Source organism: Bombina bombina, chromosome 2 (assembly GCF_027579735.1).
Source record: "Bombina bombina isolate aBomBom1 chromosome 2, aBomBom1.pri, whole genome shotgun sequence".
NCBI lineage: Eukaryota > Metazoa > Chordata > Amphibia > Anura > Bombinatoridae > Bombina > Bombina bombina.
In genome coordinates, this window is record NC_069500.1 from 914,129,970 (window position 1) to 914,148,247 (window position 18,278).

At 34.0% G+C, this 18,278-nt stretch overlaps 1 protein-coding gene across 1 annotated transcript; it reads right to left on the reverse strand.

Moving 5' to 3' along the window:
• Positions 1–842: 842 nt before the first annotated feature.
• On the reverse strand, positions 843–16,336 carry LOC128649834 (proepiregulin-like). Its single transcript, XM_053703314.1, has 5 exons — positions 16,041–16,336; positions 6,244–6,333; positions 4,777–4,900; positions 4,187–4,333; positions 843–3,805 (listed from the first exon to the last, which is right to left on the reverse strand). The coding sequence occupies exons 1-5, from the start codon at positions 16,084–16,086 to the stop codon at positions 3,739–3,741; spliced, it is 474 nt and encodes a 157-aa protein (XP_053559289.1). The 5' UTR covers positions 16,087–16,336; the 3' UTR covers positions 843–3,738.
• Between the last annotated feature and the right edge of the window lie 1,942 nt (positions 16,337–18,278).

The following is an 18,278-nucleotide window of genomic DNA, read 5'->3' on the forward strand; positions in this document are numbered from 1 at the left end:
GTATTTAGTCTCCCTATGGGAAAAAAAGGGGCAACCAGGTGTGGACTCCTTGCTCAGTGTGCTTAGAGGAATATGGATACACCTCACTGATGAGGCCCAATGAAGGCCGAAACGATTGTCTGGGGTTGCTGTGTTCCTTGTTCATAGAGGAATTGCCTGGTATTTCGGCGCTGGACTGACCGTAATAGGCGGGATCAGACTGATATACTACAGGAAAGTTCTTCTCTGTGAAAAGCATTACTGGGCTAAAAAGCTGCACCCAGGTGGTAAATCGCCATAGAACAGGCTAACAATTGTATTGAGCCAGTTGATCGTTCCTGTGAGTGCACTTATCTCTGTATGTATATATATATATATATATATATATATATATATATATATATATGTAAGCATTCGTTTGTTGACTTAGACAGGACAACTTGTTTATCTGATAAGTCATGAGAACATTTTTTTTTTTTTTTTTACATATAATAATCTGCAGTCTTCTCATGGGATTCATTAGGTTGCAGATGAGTGGGACAACTCCCTATTGTCTCAAAAATAGTTTTATTTTGTGTGCTTACCATTCAAGCCACTGTCAGATTTCAGTTAACCCAAATCTTCCACAACAGGTTTAATTGAATCACTGCCATTATGACATCCATTTATGCACACAACTCATTCAATTTTAACTCAGATTAAACTCATCCTACGCAATCTCAATTTTACCAACTTCATGTTCTTTCCCAAAATAGATCTTGCAGTTCTGGTTTGTGAAACACTAAATTTGACACCAAAAAGGGACTTAATTGCTTATTTATAGTGTTGCAGATTTGTCTTTTCATAACAAACACAATAGAAAGTTTGAGAAAAAAATATTTATTTATATTTTTAATAACATAAGAAAAACTAGATCTCTGAACAGACATATTTACAAAAATATTTAAGTTTAGTATTGCAATAAAATTAAAAAAGTTAGTCATACAAAATGACTACACTTTCCCAGATTAAGCTACTAAGTGTGAGAGGATTTTTGAGAATCACCAGTCAAAATGGCAGTTTGTCATTAAATAATAAATTTTTATAAAATAGATACAGCATATATACGAAAATAATACTGTATAGGGCAGTGATGGCGAACCTTGGCACTCCAGATGTTTCAGAACTACATTTCCCATAATGATCAACTGGACTACAGAGTGCTTAAGCATCATGGGAAATGTAGTTCTGAAACATCTGGAGTGCCAAGGTTCGCCATCACTGGTATAAGGCATTTCAAACAGCTAAGACAGAAATAGGTTTTGGCTCATGGTAAAAAGAAATATGTTGCCATTACAATATTAACAGTTATTTAACACTATTATGTTAAGACTTAGAGGACATTTACCTTTTATGCTTGTGTCTTAAAGGGACACTGAACCCAATTTTTCTTTATTTCTTGATTCAGATAGAGCATGGCATTTTAAGCAACTTTCTAATTTACTCCTATTATCAAATTTTCTTCATTCTCTTGGTATCTTTATTTGAAATGCAAGAATGTAAGTTTAGATGCCGGCCCATTTTTGGTGAACAACCTGGGTTGTCCTTTCTGATTGGATACATTCATCCACCAATAAAAAAAAAAGTGCTGTCCATAGTTCTGAGTCAAAAAAAAAAGTTTAGATGCCTTCTTTTTCAAATAAAGATAGCAAGAGACCAAAGAAAATTTGATAATAGGAGTAAATCAGAAACTTGCTTAAAATTTACTTCCCTCTATCTGAATCACGAAAGAAAAAAAGTGGGTTCAGTGTCCCTTTAACCATGAAGCTAATTTACAGCACATCATTTGCATCAGATTAATATGTATATGTCATTATGACAAGCAGTGCCATAACTTAAAGCCACAAACAAGGGATAACGTGATCATCTGAAGTACATGGAGAGATTATTTTTGCTTTGATTTGAAAAGACTGGACCCCCTGATTTAACAGTTCAATGAAAAGTAATTAATACATTCTTTAAAAACCTTGATACTTTTTGGTTTGCTTAAACTTTTAATTGAATCCCCTGTAGAAAACCAGTTTATTTTAATAATAGCTTAAAGGGACATTTCAGTTATTTAAATGCACATAGATGAATTGCATCTTTCAATAGAAAAAGAATTACAATATATTATCACCGTTTTAAGTGTTAGCATTGTTCTCTGCATGTACATGTGAAGCATAACTAGATATTCTCAGGTCTCCAGCATTTTAAATACTGCAGCTGCTCAGAGCATTAGTGGGACTTGTATAACGTTAGCAATTAACAAATTGAGTCATTACCAGATGATACAAGCACCTTCGGCTCTTTAAGCAAGTGTTGAGTTTAAAATGCTGGTGCATACAATTTTGTAACAGCTATAGCTTTTATTAGAAACATTTTTGATAATACATGTATGTTAAAAAAATGCATCCAAGTAGATTATGATTTTGGCTGTTCCTTTAAGCTCAAGTTTTATGGCACATTATCTGCATACTAAAACGGTGGGAGGGGGAATAAATATAGGATTCTGGGAGAGATCTGTTTTATTAGAATATTCACGGGAGGGGGGGGAATTTTAGTAAAGAAGAAATATGATTACTCTTCTCATGAAGTTTAGATTTCTATTTAATCATCATGTAGGTTAAAAACTAAAATGTATAAGATTGTACTTATATTCCATAGCGCTGTTCATGGGTATAAATGAGGAGTAAAAATGATGATACAATATTTGTAGGAATTCCTCAAACAAATACAGGAGGAATTGAGGGCCTTGTTTCCATGGGAACTTAGTCTCGATTTTGCCTATCAAAATAATAGAGAATACCATATTTATAGGGAGAGTCAACTAGAACATGTTTATTGTTTAAAAAGATAGAGAATACCTTTATTAATGATTCCACAGCCAACATTAATATACTTTCTACCTTTGTGATTACCTTTTATCTAAGCCTCTTCTGACAGCCCCCTGATCATATGACTTTATTATCTATTGACTTAGTAGTGCACAACTTCATGGGCATGAGCACAAGGTTATCTATTTGGCCCACATGAACCAGCACTCTTCTGTTGTGAAAAGCTAATAGAAAAAAACATGTGATAAGAGACTGTCTGTAGTGGCTTAGAAACAGGCAGGCATTTAAAGGTTATAAAGTATATTAATATAACAATGTTGGTTGTACAAATCTGTGGAATGGGTAGTAAAGGCGTTGTTTATTTATTTTTTTAAACAATAACAATTTTGGCTTTGCAAATAAAAAAAATAAAAAAAAGGGTAACCAAGTCAAACATTTTATATTAGGCAAAAATTTGTAGTAAAATAAAATGTTCTTCTTATAGAAGATTAAAATTACTAAAAAGAAGTATAGCTAAAAAAAAAGAGAAATTGCATATTCTTCAGAGCTTTTATAGAATACATTTTGATTAAAAAAAAAAAAAAAAAAAGTGGCCTATATCTGACTTTTGTCAACGTTAAACAAAGGAAACATAAAAAAAAAATTAAATATTTATAAGCTACACACAAACAGTGCATAAATAGTTACATAGAAAGTGTTTTTTGTAAAATATTTACATACAATTCCTTTACATGTCAGACATGTAATGTCAAATATTACTCAATACAAAATTAAAAAAAAAAAAAAAAATTGTTACGTTTTGACCTCCATTTAATTTCTTTCAAAATTCTGAATACAGATATATATATATATATATATATACACATTTTAAAGCATAAATACTAAAATACAAAAAGAATAATGTTTATAGATTCTGTGTGAGGACTTCTTGGTATTTCTTACTGGACTCTCTAAGTTTCTTATTCTTGTGCCTGAAAATACAAATAAAACAAATATTATAAATACGAAGAACATTTATTGTATTGCTAAATAGATCATTTTCTGAGGAAGAGAGCACTAAGCTCCGTAAAAATGTGACTAGAGATGTGGCAACCAGGCAAAAGTGATATGTAGCTGTGCCACTGCACATCAAAGGGGAAATATATGGGGCTTAGATTACAGGGCCAGTATATTTATATTTTACCATGTGTTGGGTGCATTTTTAGGCACCATGGCAAGCTCCAAAATAGCTAAATGTTTTGTCATTATTAACTGCATTTTAAAATAAAGCTTGTTGACATATGCAAACATTTTACATAAACCCTACTGTAAATTAACTCTGGATATTCAAAATAAAAAGAAATAGAACTCACCATTGATACGCAAAAAACGATGCCACAGCAATAGCAAGAAGTGACAGAAGTGTTAAAAATATTGTGAGAGCCAAGTACTCGGGGCTTGTGGGTTGAGTAACAAGTTCTGAGTGTACACAGCGAATGCCAGTAAAACCAGTATCACACCTATTGGGCAAAACAAAACATTTACAGTTAATGGAATTTATTGAGATATCCTAACCTAATACAGTATTCATTTCACACTAACACACATCCTCAAATATCTTAGGAGTCGAACACACAAGTTATCCATATGCTCAAATGGTCCAACATAACTGGGTGGGCCAGACTTTAGTGAGTAATTGTTCGTTTTTCTTGTATTTGTCAGTGAGATCTACAGGTGTGAATAACGTATGCCAAATGTTGTAATGTGATCATGACCGAACAGGTATGAATATCTCCCTACATTTATGGCTGGGTATCAGGAGATTAATGGGGGTCCCCTCAGTTTTGTGGGTGAAGCTGTGTAGGGCGGGGTGGGAGTGTCTGGGCCAAAGGGAAACATTGCAAATACGACTGTCTCAGAGAGACAGCTATAATATCTCTTCATCGCACAAGCAATTCCTTACCGGCAGTAGTGTTCATCCAATTCCACAAGGTACATGCACTGTCCATTCCAGCAGAAGTTCTCCATCTCTGCTTTGCATCGTGCTATTTTTACTGGTGCTGCTCTTGAGCTTTCATCGGTTTTCACTAATAACAAAAAATAATATTATTAATAAAATGTAATATGTATTAGAGCCAATACAAATATAACTGTACTTTGTCCCTGAAAACGTCACAACTGTTCACAGTAAACTGTTTTAAAAGATCAGAGAGTGCAAGTTTGGTTTCTATTCTCATACTGATTTTCACTAGCACCCTCACAGTTGATGGACTGAGTCAGAGTGCACATCTTGGCTATACACACACACACAAAGTCTCAGGTTAAAATGGACATAAAGTTTAAAGGAAAATGCTTAATATGTTAGAGCATTTGAATATTGCACTATTGCTTCAATAAAACTTTAACACCTGCAAAAGGGATTAACAATGTCAACTTCAGAGCAACAACCCACTAGTGGGCCCTCAAGAAACAAATGTTGTTAGCCAATGACGAGAGGCCCATGCGTGTAGCCACCAATAAAAAGGTTGCTCCCAGTGTTGCACTGCTGCGCCTGAGACTATATAGGTTTGCTTTTCAATTATACCAAAAAGAATTAAGTCAATTTGATAATAGAAGTATATTGAAATGTCTCTTAAGACTGCATGCTCTGAGCCATGGCAATTTATTAATTTGGACTTTCATGTCCCTTTTAAAATATAAATCCCTCTTTGCTTAAAAGGGACAGTCTACTCCAAAAATGTTATTGTTTAAAAAGATAGATAATCCCTTTATTACCCATTCCCCAGTTTTGCACAACCAACAGTTATTTTAATATACTTTTTACCTCTGTGCTATCTAAGCCTTTTCTGACAGCCCCCTGATCACATGATTTTTTATTTATTTATTTATTATCTATTGACTTGCATTTTATCCAATTAGTGCAGTGTCTGCCACAAACCACGGGCGTTAGCACAATGTTATCTATATGACCCACATGAACTAGCACTCCCCTGTTGGGATAAGAGGCTGTATTTAGTGGCATAGAAACAGGCAGACATTTAGAGGTTTAAAGGTTACAAAGTATATTAATATAACAATGTTGGTTGTGCAAAGATGGGGAATGGGTAGTAAAGGCGTTATCTATCTTTTTAAAACAACAACAATTCTGGTGTAGACTGTCCCAATAAACACTAACTGCTGACCCTGTATTGTAATGAGTCTGATAAGCAAGAATGATTCTACCTCATAAAGCAAAATCTTGCAGGCGGCTCAACATGTCTGACTTTAAGTTATTTAATAGCACCTGGACAACCACGTTTGTGTCTTAACATATATGATATATAACATTTTCAGACTTATACGCACAAACACGCTATAGGATCTTTGTGAAATTTTGATTAAAAAAAAAACAAAACAAAAAAACACATGATAAGACTACAATATATCTTACCCATAGCTGTTGTACAGCTGTCTGCAGATTCTCCAGGTTTACATAAAGGAGTTACAGTTGTTCCACAAGCTAGCTGAAACACATGGAACGCTGTGAAAAGGAAAAATAAATATATATTTAAAAAAACAAAAAAAAAAAAAACTTTTTTTTTAATGAAATGACAAAAAATGTTAACCATTTGACAATGTATTGGTTATATGTTAAGTAAAGTCAGTAAACGTTACGAAAGCAATACAGAATAGGGAAATATTCTAATTAGTAATTAAGGTCCATATATTGGCACTTTAAAATAAAACCCCCCCCCACCTCAAATACCTTTTTTTTTTTTTTTTTTATATAAATTTCAAGTTACTGGATGTTGTGTTTTTACTTCACAATGGGAAATGAAATATACCAGAAGTGAAATATTTGCTCCACTAGATTAAACATTGATTATGGGTGTGCCACTGAAGTCATAATTTTCATTCCACCCATTGTCAAAGCCAATTTACTAAGAACTCAGTATACAACAGATTTGTACCGAGATGAAGCACAGTTATAGATTCAATAGGGTGCACACATCTACTTCATTTAGGCTGTTCCTATTAAAAGGCAGTTGCAGTATTAAAAATAAAAAAACAACACACATAAGGACTATTTTGATAAACACAATTCAAAAGGACAATTTAAGCAACCGAAAAAAAGTTAATTGTATTCAATTCAGTTGCAGGAATGAAATTTCAAATAAGCTGATTTCTCTCTCTCTCACCCCCACCCCACCTTGGCCATGATTTCCTGGACACTTATGAGTTAAATTTGCTGCAGGGAAGATTCATATGATGTTCAGAGGCACAATACATGTTCCTACCTGCTTACCCTGCAGCATGCGTAACTCATAAGTGTCCAGGAAAAACAAAACAAACACATGGCCAAGGTGGCAACCCTACCCCCACCAGAGGTTGCTTTCTATTGCTGCTTCTAGCTTATATAGTTTTTCAATAGCTACTAATGAAGTTTTAACATTGTTTTTTTGTCTGTTGAAACCACCGAATTTAACTACAAGTCATTTTACACGACAAAATAAAAAAAAAGGTAAAACCATCTGTAAATTTACCACACCACCATATGTTAAAGGTTAATTGGGAACACAGTACGATCTCCCTTTAACTGAAGGCATCACAGATTGAGGATATAAACACCTCTATGTAAAAGAAAAATGGTGGTGGAACGTATCCATTAAAAGCTGAAATGTAGTACTATAAAATGTTTTGCTTGCACAATAAAATCTTAATTGCTCGAAGGCTAATGTTGAAATTTTATTCCTTAAATTGTTTAGAAATTTGATTTATATACTTAGGAGATATAGAATATATATATATATTTTTTTTTTTATTATTTTTTTTTTTTTTAAAAGCTGTTGCCCTATTAAGAATTTATGAAACTACTTTAAAACCCTGATGTATCATTATCTTATCTCTCTTAAAGGACCAGTAAATACTTTTGATTTGCATAAACCAACAAATGCATGATAAGACATTGCAATTGTGCTAATTTTCAGATGAGTAGTAGAATTTGACAAATTTTGAACTTATGTCTATATTCATTTCTCCTGTATCATGTGACAGCCATCAGCCAATCACAAATGCATATTCTGTGAATTCTTGCTTATGCTCAGTAGTAGCTGGCGACTCAAAAAAGTGCAAATAAAAAACAAAACAAAAAAAAAAAACACACACACTCGACTGCACATTTTGTTAATTTAAGTAAATTGGAAAGTTGTTTAAAATTGCATGCTCTATCTGAATCATGACTGTTTAATTTTACTTGAGTGTCCCTTGAAAGAAGAAAAAAAAAAAAAAAAAAAAAAAAAAAAAAGTGTAGAAGGGATTTCTCAATTAAAGAATTTTAAATTATTATTGCAAATAGTTTCTTGTGAATTGAATGCAACTTGAACAAAAAGGTGAGAGCCAGTCAAAAAAAGTTCTGTATAATGCAGCACTCTGTGTCCTAAGGAAACATTGGCTCAGCACTCTGTAACCAATAACATTGCTCTCCATAGTAACTAATGCAAGACTTTTATCAAGCACTTATTTGTGTATGTATTAAAGTAAAGTAAAGATTTCCCTTGCTTCATATGCTTTGGTCAACAGAGATTTGCAAATAAACATTGTCCCCAAGGTAAAAACCATTAGCTCCAATTTGCAGAAAATATGATCAAAACTTAGAATGGGTTCAGCCTGTGATCCTTTTCATTCTTATTGTGCAATAATTTTACTTAATTGGTATTCAGAATTTTAAAATGTGTTCAGATGAGTTTACCTTTAATTAATTTAGCATAGAAGTTTCCTCTTTGGCATTAGGTAACGTATTATTTAAAATGTTGACAACCTTATGCTAGTAATTTGGAAAGAATCACAGAATTGATTTACAAACATACCCACTGACAATAAAAAGTTAAAGAAAAAAAAAAAAAAAAGTTAGAGAGCAGTGTGCATGAGCCTTGTAAACCTACTGGACAGTTTTAATACACTTTGGTATCTATACGTTATTTAAAATGAATAACTCCAAAACCTGTACTGGCACTCTCTATAATAGGAGATCAGCCCTGGGAGTTGCTGATGTCAGATATACGTTGCAATAGTCTGAAAATAATATGGAAATGATCCAATTCACATGAATATACTCTTCCTCTGGAATAGAGCCACCCTCCCATGGTATCCTTTTTGAAAAGCATACATAGGTAAGCTCAACATTGTGCATATATGTGGAGCAGTGTATGACTACATTTTGCAACAATGTAATATATTGATGCAAACACCACCATATACTGCTCAAGAGTATAAAATTGTTATAAGAATTGATACAACACATCACTAAGCCTATCTAAGAATGCTCTTCAGCAAACAGATTCCAAAAGAACAAAGTCAATTTCTTGCTCTCTTAAAAGGGGACATTAAACACTAAATAAATGCAAGATAGAATGATGCATGTAAAGGGAAAAAAATAGCCTGAGAAACATTTAGATGTATTTTTTTTTAAAGTTTCATTAGTTTATACTTATTTTTTCAATATTTAAAGTGTTAGTGCCTAAAATAATGGGAGCTGCCATGTTGTAACTTAGGTTACCTTCTCTGCTGTGGCCAGTTAGGGACAGTTTGAAATAGATCAATAGAAAATGCAGCTGATGGCTGTGTGGAATATAACAGTGCTCTGCACATCCATTTCTAACAGGAATTGAAAAGTTCCCCATTTCAGAATGGAACAAAGTAAACAATGAAGATAGATATATATCCAATTTTGTGTGTCATAACCCTTTAACCTGGGATACATCTAGGGTTGCCACCTCTGCCATGTTTTTTTGGACACTTATGAGTTATACATGCTGCAGAGCGTGCAGGGAGCCACATGAATAGTGCTGTTCAGTGTCACTATTTGCGTGCTGCTTAGTATTGGAATTCATGTTCCTACCTGCACACCCTGCAGCATGTATAACTCATAAGTGTCCAGGAAAATATGGCTGAGGTGGCACTGGCAACCCTAGATACACCCCACTCAAACCTGTCCTCAGGCCTCTAACAGGCCACATTTTGAGAAATCTGAACTAGAGCACAGGTGTAATAATGAGCTGATTAGTAAACCTGGTTATTTTACCTGTTCTCATCCAAGGTAATCCTGAAAACCTGGAATGTTAGAGGCCTGAGGACAGGTTTGAAAACCAGTGCACTAGACCATAACAAACTTCTCTTACTGGATGTTGCATTATCAAGATTCAAATACAGGTGGCCCTCGTTTTACAACGGTTCAATTTACACTGTTTCAGAATAACAACCTTTTTTTCCAACCATGTGACTGCTATTAAAAAGCATTGAGAAGCAGTGTATTTATTAAAATAGCCAGTAGGTGGAGCTGTCCGCTTGTGTTGCAGCAAAACCAAGCAAGCTGAAATTAATCAGTTTAACCAGACCTGAGCTATCGAGCAGATTTCAAAGGAACAAGATCTTCCTGTCTATAACTCAGTCCAGATTGGAATGCACAGAAAGAACTGTTTGCAGAAAAATGCAAGTTAAGTCTGATTATTTTATTAGGTTTATAATGCTGTTTAGCAAATGTTTTTGTTCATTTAACTTAGTTTAATTATATATTTTGTGTTGTGATTATTTTATTAGGTTTATAATGCTGTCTAGCATGTAAAGTCTTCATTTCAAAGATTTAAAAATATTGTATTAAGTGTTACTTATGACAATTTTGAGAGGGGCCTGGAACCTATCTTCCTTACTTCCCATTGACTTACATTATAAACTGGGTTTCAATTTACAACGGTTTCGATTTACAACCATTCCTTCTGGAACCTAACCCCGGCGTAAATTGAGGGCTACCTGTATACAATAAAAAGGTTGTATATGACTTCAAATGCTCTTTAAGCTACATATGCTCTGTAAAATAAAGCTAAACAAACAATAGAAGTAAAGCAAGCATCACAAATTCCATTTACATGGGTGAGCCCAAATTATACACCAAGCCCATCAATCTGCCACTAACACTGGTGATTTGTCAGCACTTTGAGACTTGTGAGAGAAACACACCCCCTTTGACCCCAGGCATGGTTTTTACAGGGACACACAAGGTAGAGGTCTTCTTGTTCATATAACTAGCAACTTAAAACTGACACAAACCCAATTTTTCACTTTCATGAATCAGATAGAGCAGGCAATTTTAAGAAACTTTCTAAATTTACTCCTATTATTAAAAATGTTCTTCGTTCTCTTGGTATCTTTATTTAAAAAAAGCAGAAATGTAAGCATAAATGCTGGCCCATTTTTGGTTCAGCACATGCTGATTGATGGCTAAATGTAGCCATGAACTGCTACCCAGGTGCTGAATAAAAAAAATGTGTTGGCTCCTATGCTTACATTCCTGCTTTTTCAATTAAAGATAGTAAGAGGATGAAAAAAAAAAAGTTGCATGCGCTATCTGAATCATGAAAGAGGGAAAAAAAAAAAAAGTGGGTTGTGTGTCACTTTAGTCAATCTAAGTGGGAACAAAATACTCACAATTTTAAGTACAGTACACAGCAATTTGTCAGTCACATGGAAATGTAAAATAAAAAAATAAATAAAAAATACACACACACACCACAAAGGAAAAAAAAGGAATAGTATTAAACCTTTAGGATAAGCATTTTAAAGTATTTTTTAGAATGAATATTAATTTCCTTAAAACGCATTGCATCACCTTTCCCAGCAGTAGAGAAAACATTATGCCAACTAAAAACACGCAATACATTTTCTTCAATGGAATGTCACTGTTGACTATACAGCAAACATTTTTGTGGTTACGTGAAATGTAAATACAATAACTTGTGATAATTAGAGTTGTCAAGCAAGCACTAAAATCATGGCCAACAATTAGGATTTGTTTTATTTCTATACAACTACATGTGCTCTGCTTTTTTTTTTTTTTTGCTTTCCCTTTACTGTGCAGATAAAAGGGGCATTGAAATGTTAGCAGTGAGATATGCAGTATATATATTTTACACACAGCTTGTAGATCTAAAAATGATTGTCATGCTAATTAAAAATTGGAAAGATTTTCAGAAGCAATAGGCCCCTATTGGCAATTTACATGCATTTTTTTATAGACCTAGGAGTTTAACACACACAGAAAAGGGATTTAACACATAGGTATACTTTTTTTTTTCTGCTTGGGAGCTGCAATACTTTTGGCATTTACTGGGGTTAAATGCATAGTAAGCTAGAGTCATTAAAGGGACATGAAGCCCATTTGTTTTCTCTCATGATTCAGTTTAGAGCATACAACAACTTTCCAATTTACTTCTATTATCTAAATGTCTTCATTATTTTGGTATTCGTTGTTAGGAAAAGCAGCAATGCACTACTGGGAGCTGGTTAGCACATTGTGTGAGCCAATAACATGACATAGGGGCATTTTTATCAAGCTCCGTATGGAACATGATGCCCCGTGTTTCTGGCGAGCCAGCAGTTATGAAGCAGCGGTCACAAAGATCGCTGCTCCATAACCTGTCCGCCTGCTCTGAGCAGGCGGACAGACATCGCCGGAAATCAACCCGATCGAGTACGATCGGGTTGATTGACACCCCCTTGCTGGTGGCGGCGTTGCACCAGCAGCTCTTGTGAGCTGCTGGTGCAATGCTGAATACGGCGAGCGTATTGCTCGCCGTATTCAGCGAGGTCTGGCGGACCCGATACGCACTGTCAGATCAGGTCGGCCATACCTTGATAAATAGGGGCCATATACTGTATATGCAGGCACCAATCAGCAGTTCTTAAGGAAAGGTGGGCTTTTTAAAGATACTCACTATGTAATTGAGGAGTAAAAAGTAGTATGCACATATGCTAGCTGTGAACTCAGTGGACAAAGGCAGAAGCTTAATCTATATATGGCTAGCATACACAAGCACAGGTATACAGATCATTGGTACATGGTAGCACAGTCCAACCATATTATCAATGATAATGTCCCTTTTAAAAAGGGATATTAAACACACATTTTTTCTTTAATTATTCAGAAAGAGCATGCAATTTAAGCAACTTTCTAATTTACTCCTATGTATCAATTTTTCTTCATTATCTTGCTATCTATTTAAAAAGCAGGAATTTAAAGCTTAGGATTTTGCCCATTGTAGGTTCAGCACCCTGGATAGTGCTTGCTTATTGGTGGCTACATTTGGCTAACCAATAAGCAAGCATAACCCAGGTTCTAAACCAAACATGGGCCGGCTCTTAAGTTTTTCATTCCTGCTTTTTAAAGAAAGATAGCAAGAGAACGAAGAAAATGTAATAGGAATAAATTAGAAAGTTGCTTAAAATTGAATGCTCTATCAGAATCATGAAAGAAAAAAACATTACTCTAGTCCTGATGACAAGCACAGAACTTTACTGCTATTAATAAAGAAAAGTTGAAAGTCTTGAGTATTTATTGCTTAGTCATATAACCACATTCTTCGGACTTTCATGGCCTTCCATAAACACAGAGCGCTTCAGTAAAGTTAATGATGGACTGAAGAGACATTTGTCTTGTCCTTGGGCAATTTTCCATTGTTTGACCTGGGCTAAAGGAATATGGTTAGGTAATCAGTTCTGTGCAGGTTTTTTTTTTTGTGTACTTTGCTCAGAGCTGCCTACAACTGCTTATCTAAAGCACAAATTCACTTTGTCATGTGCACCATTTCCTTTCACAGATTAATTATACCAAAGCCACAAAGATTTAAAAATGGGGTAATGTGGTCAGAGGTTTTCATTCAATATAGGATTTCTATTGGAATGCAAAGAACAAAAACCAACAAGGAAAACAGAAACTAGCCTGGTTCATGTGTAATAAGGGTTTGGTTACCAATAAAAAAAAAAATGTAACATATAATTATACACCACGATAAAGAGCAATGAGATATAATGCAGCCAAATGTGACAATAACTTCTGATGAAAAAAAAAGGGGTTTGCTAATTGCTTATTTCTCAGTTTGGTATTTGCTTAAATTTGAACTAAAATATTTTAGGTCTTTGTAGAATGTGAGATAATTTAATCTACTAGGAGTACATAGATTATCTATTAATCTGAAGACAAAACCAGGTGGGTCAAACAAATTAAAACACTTAAAGGGACATGAAACCCAACATTTTTCTTTCATGAGTCAGAGCATGCCATTTTAAACAAGTTTCTAATTTACTTCTATTTTACTTTGTTCTTTTGGCATCTTTTGTTGAAAAGCAGAGGCATAAGCTCAGGAGTGTGCCTGTATCTGGACAACTATATGGCAGCAGTTTTGCAGGAATGGTATGTATTTCCAAGAGCACTAGATCGCAGCACTATTTCCTAGGTATCTCTTCAACAAAGAATATCAAGCAAATTGTATGAGTAGTTACATTGATTGTTATAGGTTAATCTACAGAACCAGAATTAAGAAACACATTTACCAATACCTCAGAAATGTCACTAATCACTATGTTATTCTATGCTATAATGAATGGCAAATTATTTAGCTGTGCAGTATAAGAAGGTATTTGATAGAAATGATGTTTAACTAATATAAACTATAGACATAGCAATAAACAAGGTTTCTGTATTATACTGTAGATTTTACTTCTGCTGAATTAGAGGGTGGTGATCTGTATAATATTATGACAGACTCACTGCTTGAGCCAAACACTTTTGTAGACAGTTGTTTTCCCCCAGCACCAGTTTAAGTCGGATCTGTATTTATTAAGTAGGATTTTGATTATTTTTGCATAACTTGTAGCATAAATACATAAGAATGAAAACAACTAATTGTTGCCCATCAGCATTGAATTCCTCTTCTCCATGTACCATGTTTAAAAATAAAATAATAAAGACAAATTCATGGTAGGTGGTACATTTTAGTTTTGGGAATGACACCATAAAGAATAAATAATGACAGATTGTCAGTGTCTCACGATTTCATACAGCTGTCAAGGGTTCTCTGTAGTATGACGTATTATTGCATATTAGACCCCTTTACATACATACTTTGTTTGACAAGGCATAGTCTACTGTAGGCTAAATATCACAGGAATGGCATTTTATGGGAGCAAACTAATTGCTTTAATATCCCATGCTTAAAGCAATATATATATATATATATATATATATATATATATATTTTTTTTTTTTAAGAATCTTAAACTCAAAAAAAAAAAAAAAAAAAGAAGATAATCACCAGCAGGTTTATTCCAATTATATGTACAGAGCAAAAGTATTCAAGGCAGCAAGAGTGTTATACAGTAAATACTGACTAATTAACCTATTAGAACTTCAAGACTTTTTTTGTGCTGGGGGGGTGCATTTGATGTACTTTTTGAAACTCATGTTCATTTTACATAGCCGGGGCACCCCAATTACTCAATTTTAATACAATGATATCATTTAATTGATTATATATATATATATATATATATATATATATATATATATATATAGATAGATAGATATAATTTTTTTTTTTTCTCTTCTCCCCATTCATATTCTTCACTGACACACATTGGAATGTCACTAAACATCTTTACAGTTAAGAGTCAATGAAACATGTTATGCATAATTCTAATGTACAACATATTTAAACCAGATACTGATTGAATTATAAAGCTAATATGCATTACTTAAATGGGATAGGAAAGTCAAAATTAAACTAGCACGATTCAAATAGAGCATATTATTATTTTAGGACACTTAAATTAACTTCTATTTTCAAATGTGCTTCCTTTTCTTGGTATCCCTTGTTGAAAATGAATACGCACATATCCTACACTAGTGGGACCTAGGATTGGTGCCTGCACACATTTGTCTCTTGTGATTGGCTAACTAGTTGTGTTCAGCTAGCTGCCAGTAATGCAATGCTGTTCTTTCAGCAATGGATAGCAAAAGAATGAAGCAAATTGGAAAGTTGTTTGAAATTGTATATTTTAACCAAATCATGAAACAACTTTTGGGGTTTCCTGTACTTTTAATGCAACTCTAAATAAACATAAATACGTAAAATGTGTACATGTTTTTTAGACCGCAAGGTAAATAATTCTAATCAAATGGGGGGGGGGGGATATCACAGAATATATGAACAAAATATCCTATAGAATGGATAACATTGAAGGAAAAAAGTCTTCTACTTTTATGAGTTTGTCTAGAAGAATGAACAAACTGATAGATATATACTAAATGTTAAATGATATATACTATGCATATTTTTGTAACATACCAATATATAAAATAGATAAGTAGCAGAATAGAAAAAAAAACACAGTACTATTTCATTCTAAGAGTATACTTACCAAAAAGAATTAGTATTCTGTGCATCCTTCTGCTCCACAGATGCATGCTGTCAAGTAGTGCTGGTCTGCCTCCTGATTTGATGCACTGAGCCTTATGTCAGGTGTTGGAGAGCTCCGGGGCAGGAGGGAGGTACGGCTGGCTCTCACTCACTGATTAATAGGGATCAGTGTTGTTCATACAGGTTTCTCTCTTAGAGAGGAATCCAGTTTCAAATGCCTTCAGTGTGCTGTGACCTCTGTTCTCCTCGTCATTTATACAACCAGTACTTCAAGGTAACTGGCTTGGCTCAACTGATGTATGCAGACGCAAATAAAGTAGGAGGGATTTTTTTTTTTTTTGTCTTTTCACAATCGGAAGTCATTTGGTTGTAGCAAGTACTAAAAATCTCCACCTTTCACCAGAGTGCTGCAGGTAATACAATCATCATACCAGTGATAGTGGGTGTATGCAGGTGCTGAGTGCCATAACTTCCTTCCAGTACCTGCTTGCTTAACTCTATGCACACCTAAAAAATGACCCTCCCTTCCCCCAGCTGTAGTTATTTAACCTCTTAGTTGCCAGACTTTTCAAGCAGACCAGAGTTTAACTTTTTCATCTTTTACCTAGAAACCGGAAGCTCCAGTCCATGCTGTAATAAGGATAAAGCTCAGTTTTTGAATTCTGTTTGATAAAATTATTTTAAAAAAATATATACTTAGGTTTGTAGTTATGGAAAATGTTTACCCAATTTTAAGCAACTTTCTAATTTACGCCTATTAGCAAATGTTCTTCATTCTCTTGGTATCTTTTTATTTGAAAAGCAAAAATTTAAGTTTAGATACAGGCCCATTTTTTGGTGAACAACCTTGGTTGTTCTTGCTGATTGGTGGATAAATTAATTCACCAATTAACAAGCGCTGTCCAGGGATCTGGACTTTCTTTTTCAAATAAAGATAGCGAGAGAACGAAGAAAAATTGATAATAGGAGTAAATTAGAAAGTTGCTTAAAATTGCATGCTCTATCTGAATCACGAAAGAAAAAAATTGGGTTCAGTATCCCTTTAAGACAGTCCAGACAAGCTGAAAAGTATAAAATAAAAATATGATATTAACCAAAGTAAGATTAGGTGGATTTTTGCAAGCCATATTTATTTATATAACAGATTCAATAAGTCACAGTCAACCCTGGACAGATTTGTCTTTAGGCACAATTCATTGTGGGAGGTGGACTTTGTTGCTCACGCTGCTCCAAAATTAAAGTGATATATAACTATTTTTTTTATTTTAAAAAAACACACCAAAATTGCTATTGTTTTTAAATGATAAATAACGCCTTTACTAACTCATTCCCCAGCTTTGCACAACCAACATTGTTATATTAATATACTGTATAACATTTAATTAAACCTCTAAATTTCTGCCTGTTTCTAAGCTACCACAGACAGCCTCTTATCGCATGCTTTTATTATTTGCTTTTCACAACCAGACTACTACTAATTCATGTTGGCCATACAGATAACATTGTGCTCACACCTGTAGATTTGTGGCTGATACTGCACTAATTGGCTAACATGCAAGTCAATAGATAATAAATAAATACTTAATAATAATAATAATAATAATAATAAAAATAAATAGCCATCTGATCAGGGTGCTGTCAAAAGAGGCTTAGATACAAGGTAATCACAGAGGTTAAAAGTATATTACTATAACCATGGTAGTTATGCAAAACTGGGGAATGGGTAATAAAGGGATTATCTTTTTAAACAATAACTTGTTGGAATTGACTGTACCTTTAAGTATATTAAAGAGCAGCAATTAAATTATTTTCATTTTTTGTATTAAAAAGACAAAACTATTAACGTAAAAAAGAAAAAGCTGTTTAAATTCAAGGTGAAACTAATAGAAAGTGTATTATGCAAGACTGTGTACTGGTGAAAGGAAGGGTACCAGCGACCCCACATTTTTCTTTCATGATTCAGATGGAGCATATAATTTTAAACAACTTTTCAATTTACTTCTTTTATCAGATTTGCAATTTTTTGGCATCCTTTGTTGAAGAATGCACTATTGGGAGCTAGCTGAACACAGATAAGTCAATGACAAGAGGCATTTATGTTCAGCGACCCATCAGCAGCTAGCTCCCAGTGGGGCTTTGCTGCTCCTAAGCCTGCCTAGGTATGATTTTTCAACAAATGATTCAAAAAGAACAAAGAAAACTTGCTAATTGAAGTAAATTGAAAAGTTTGTTTTAAAAT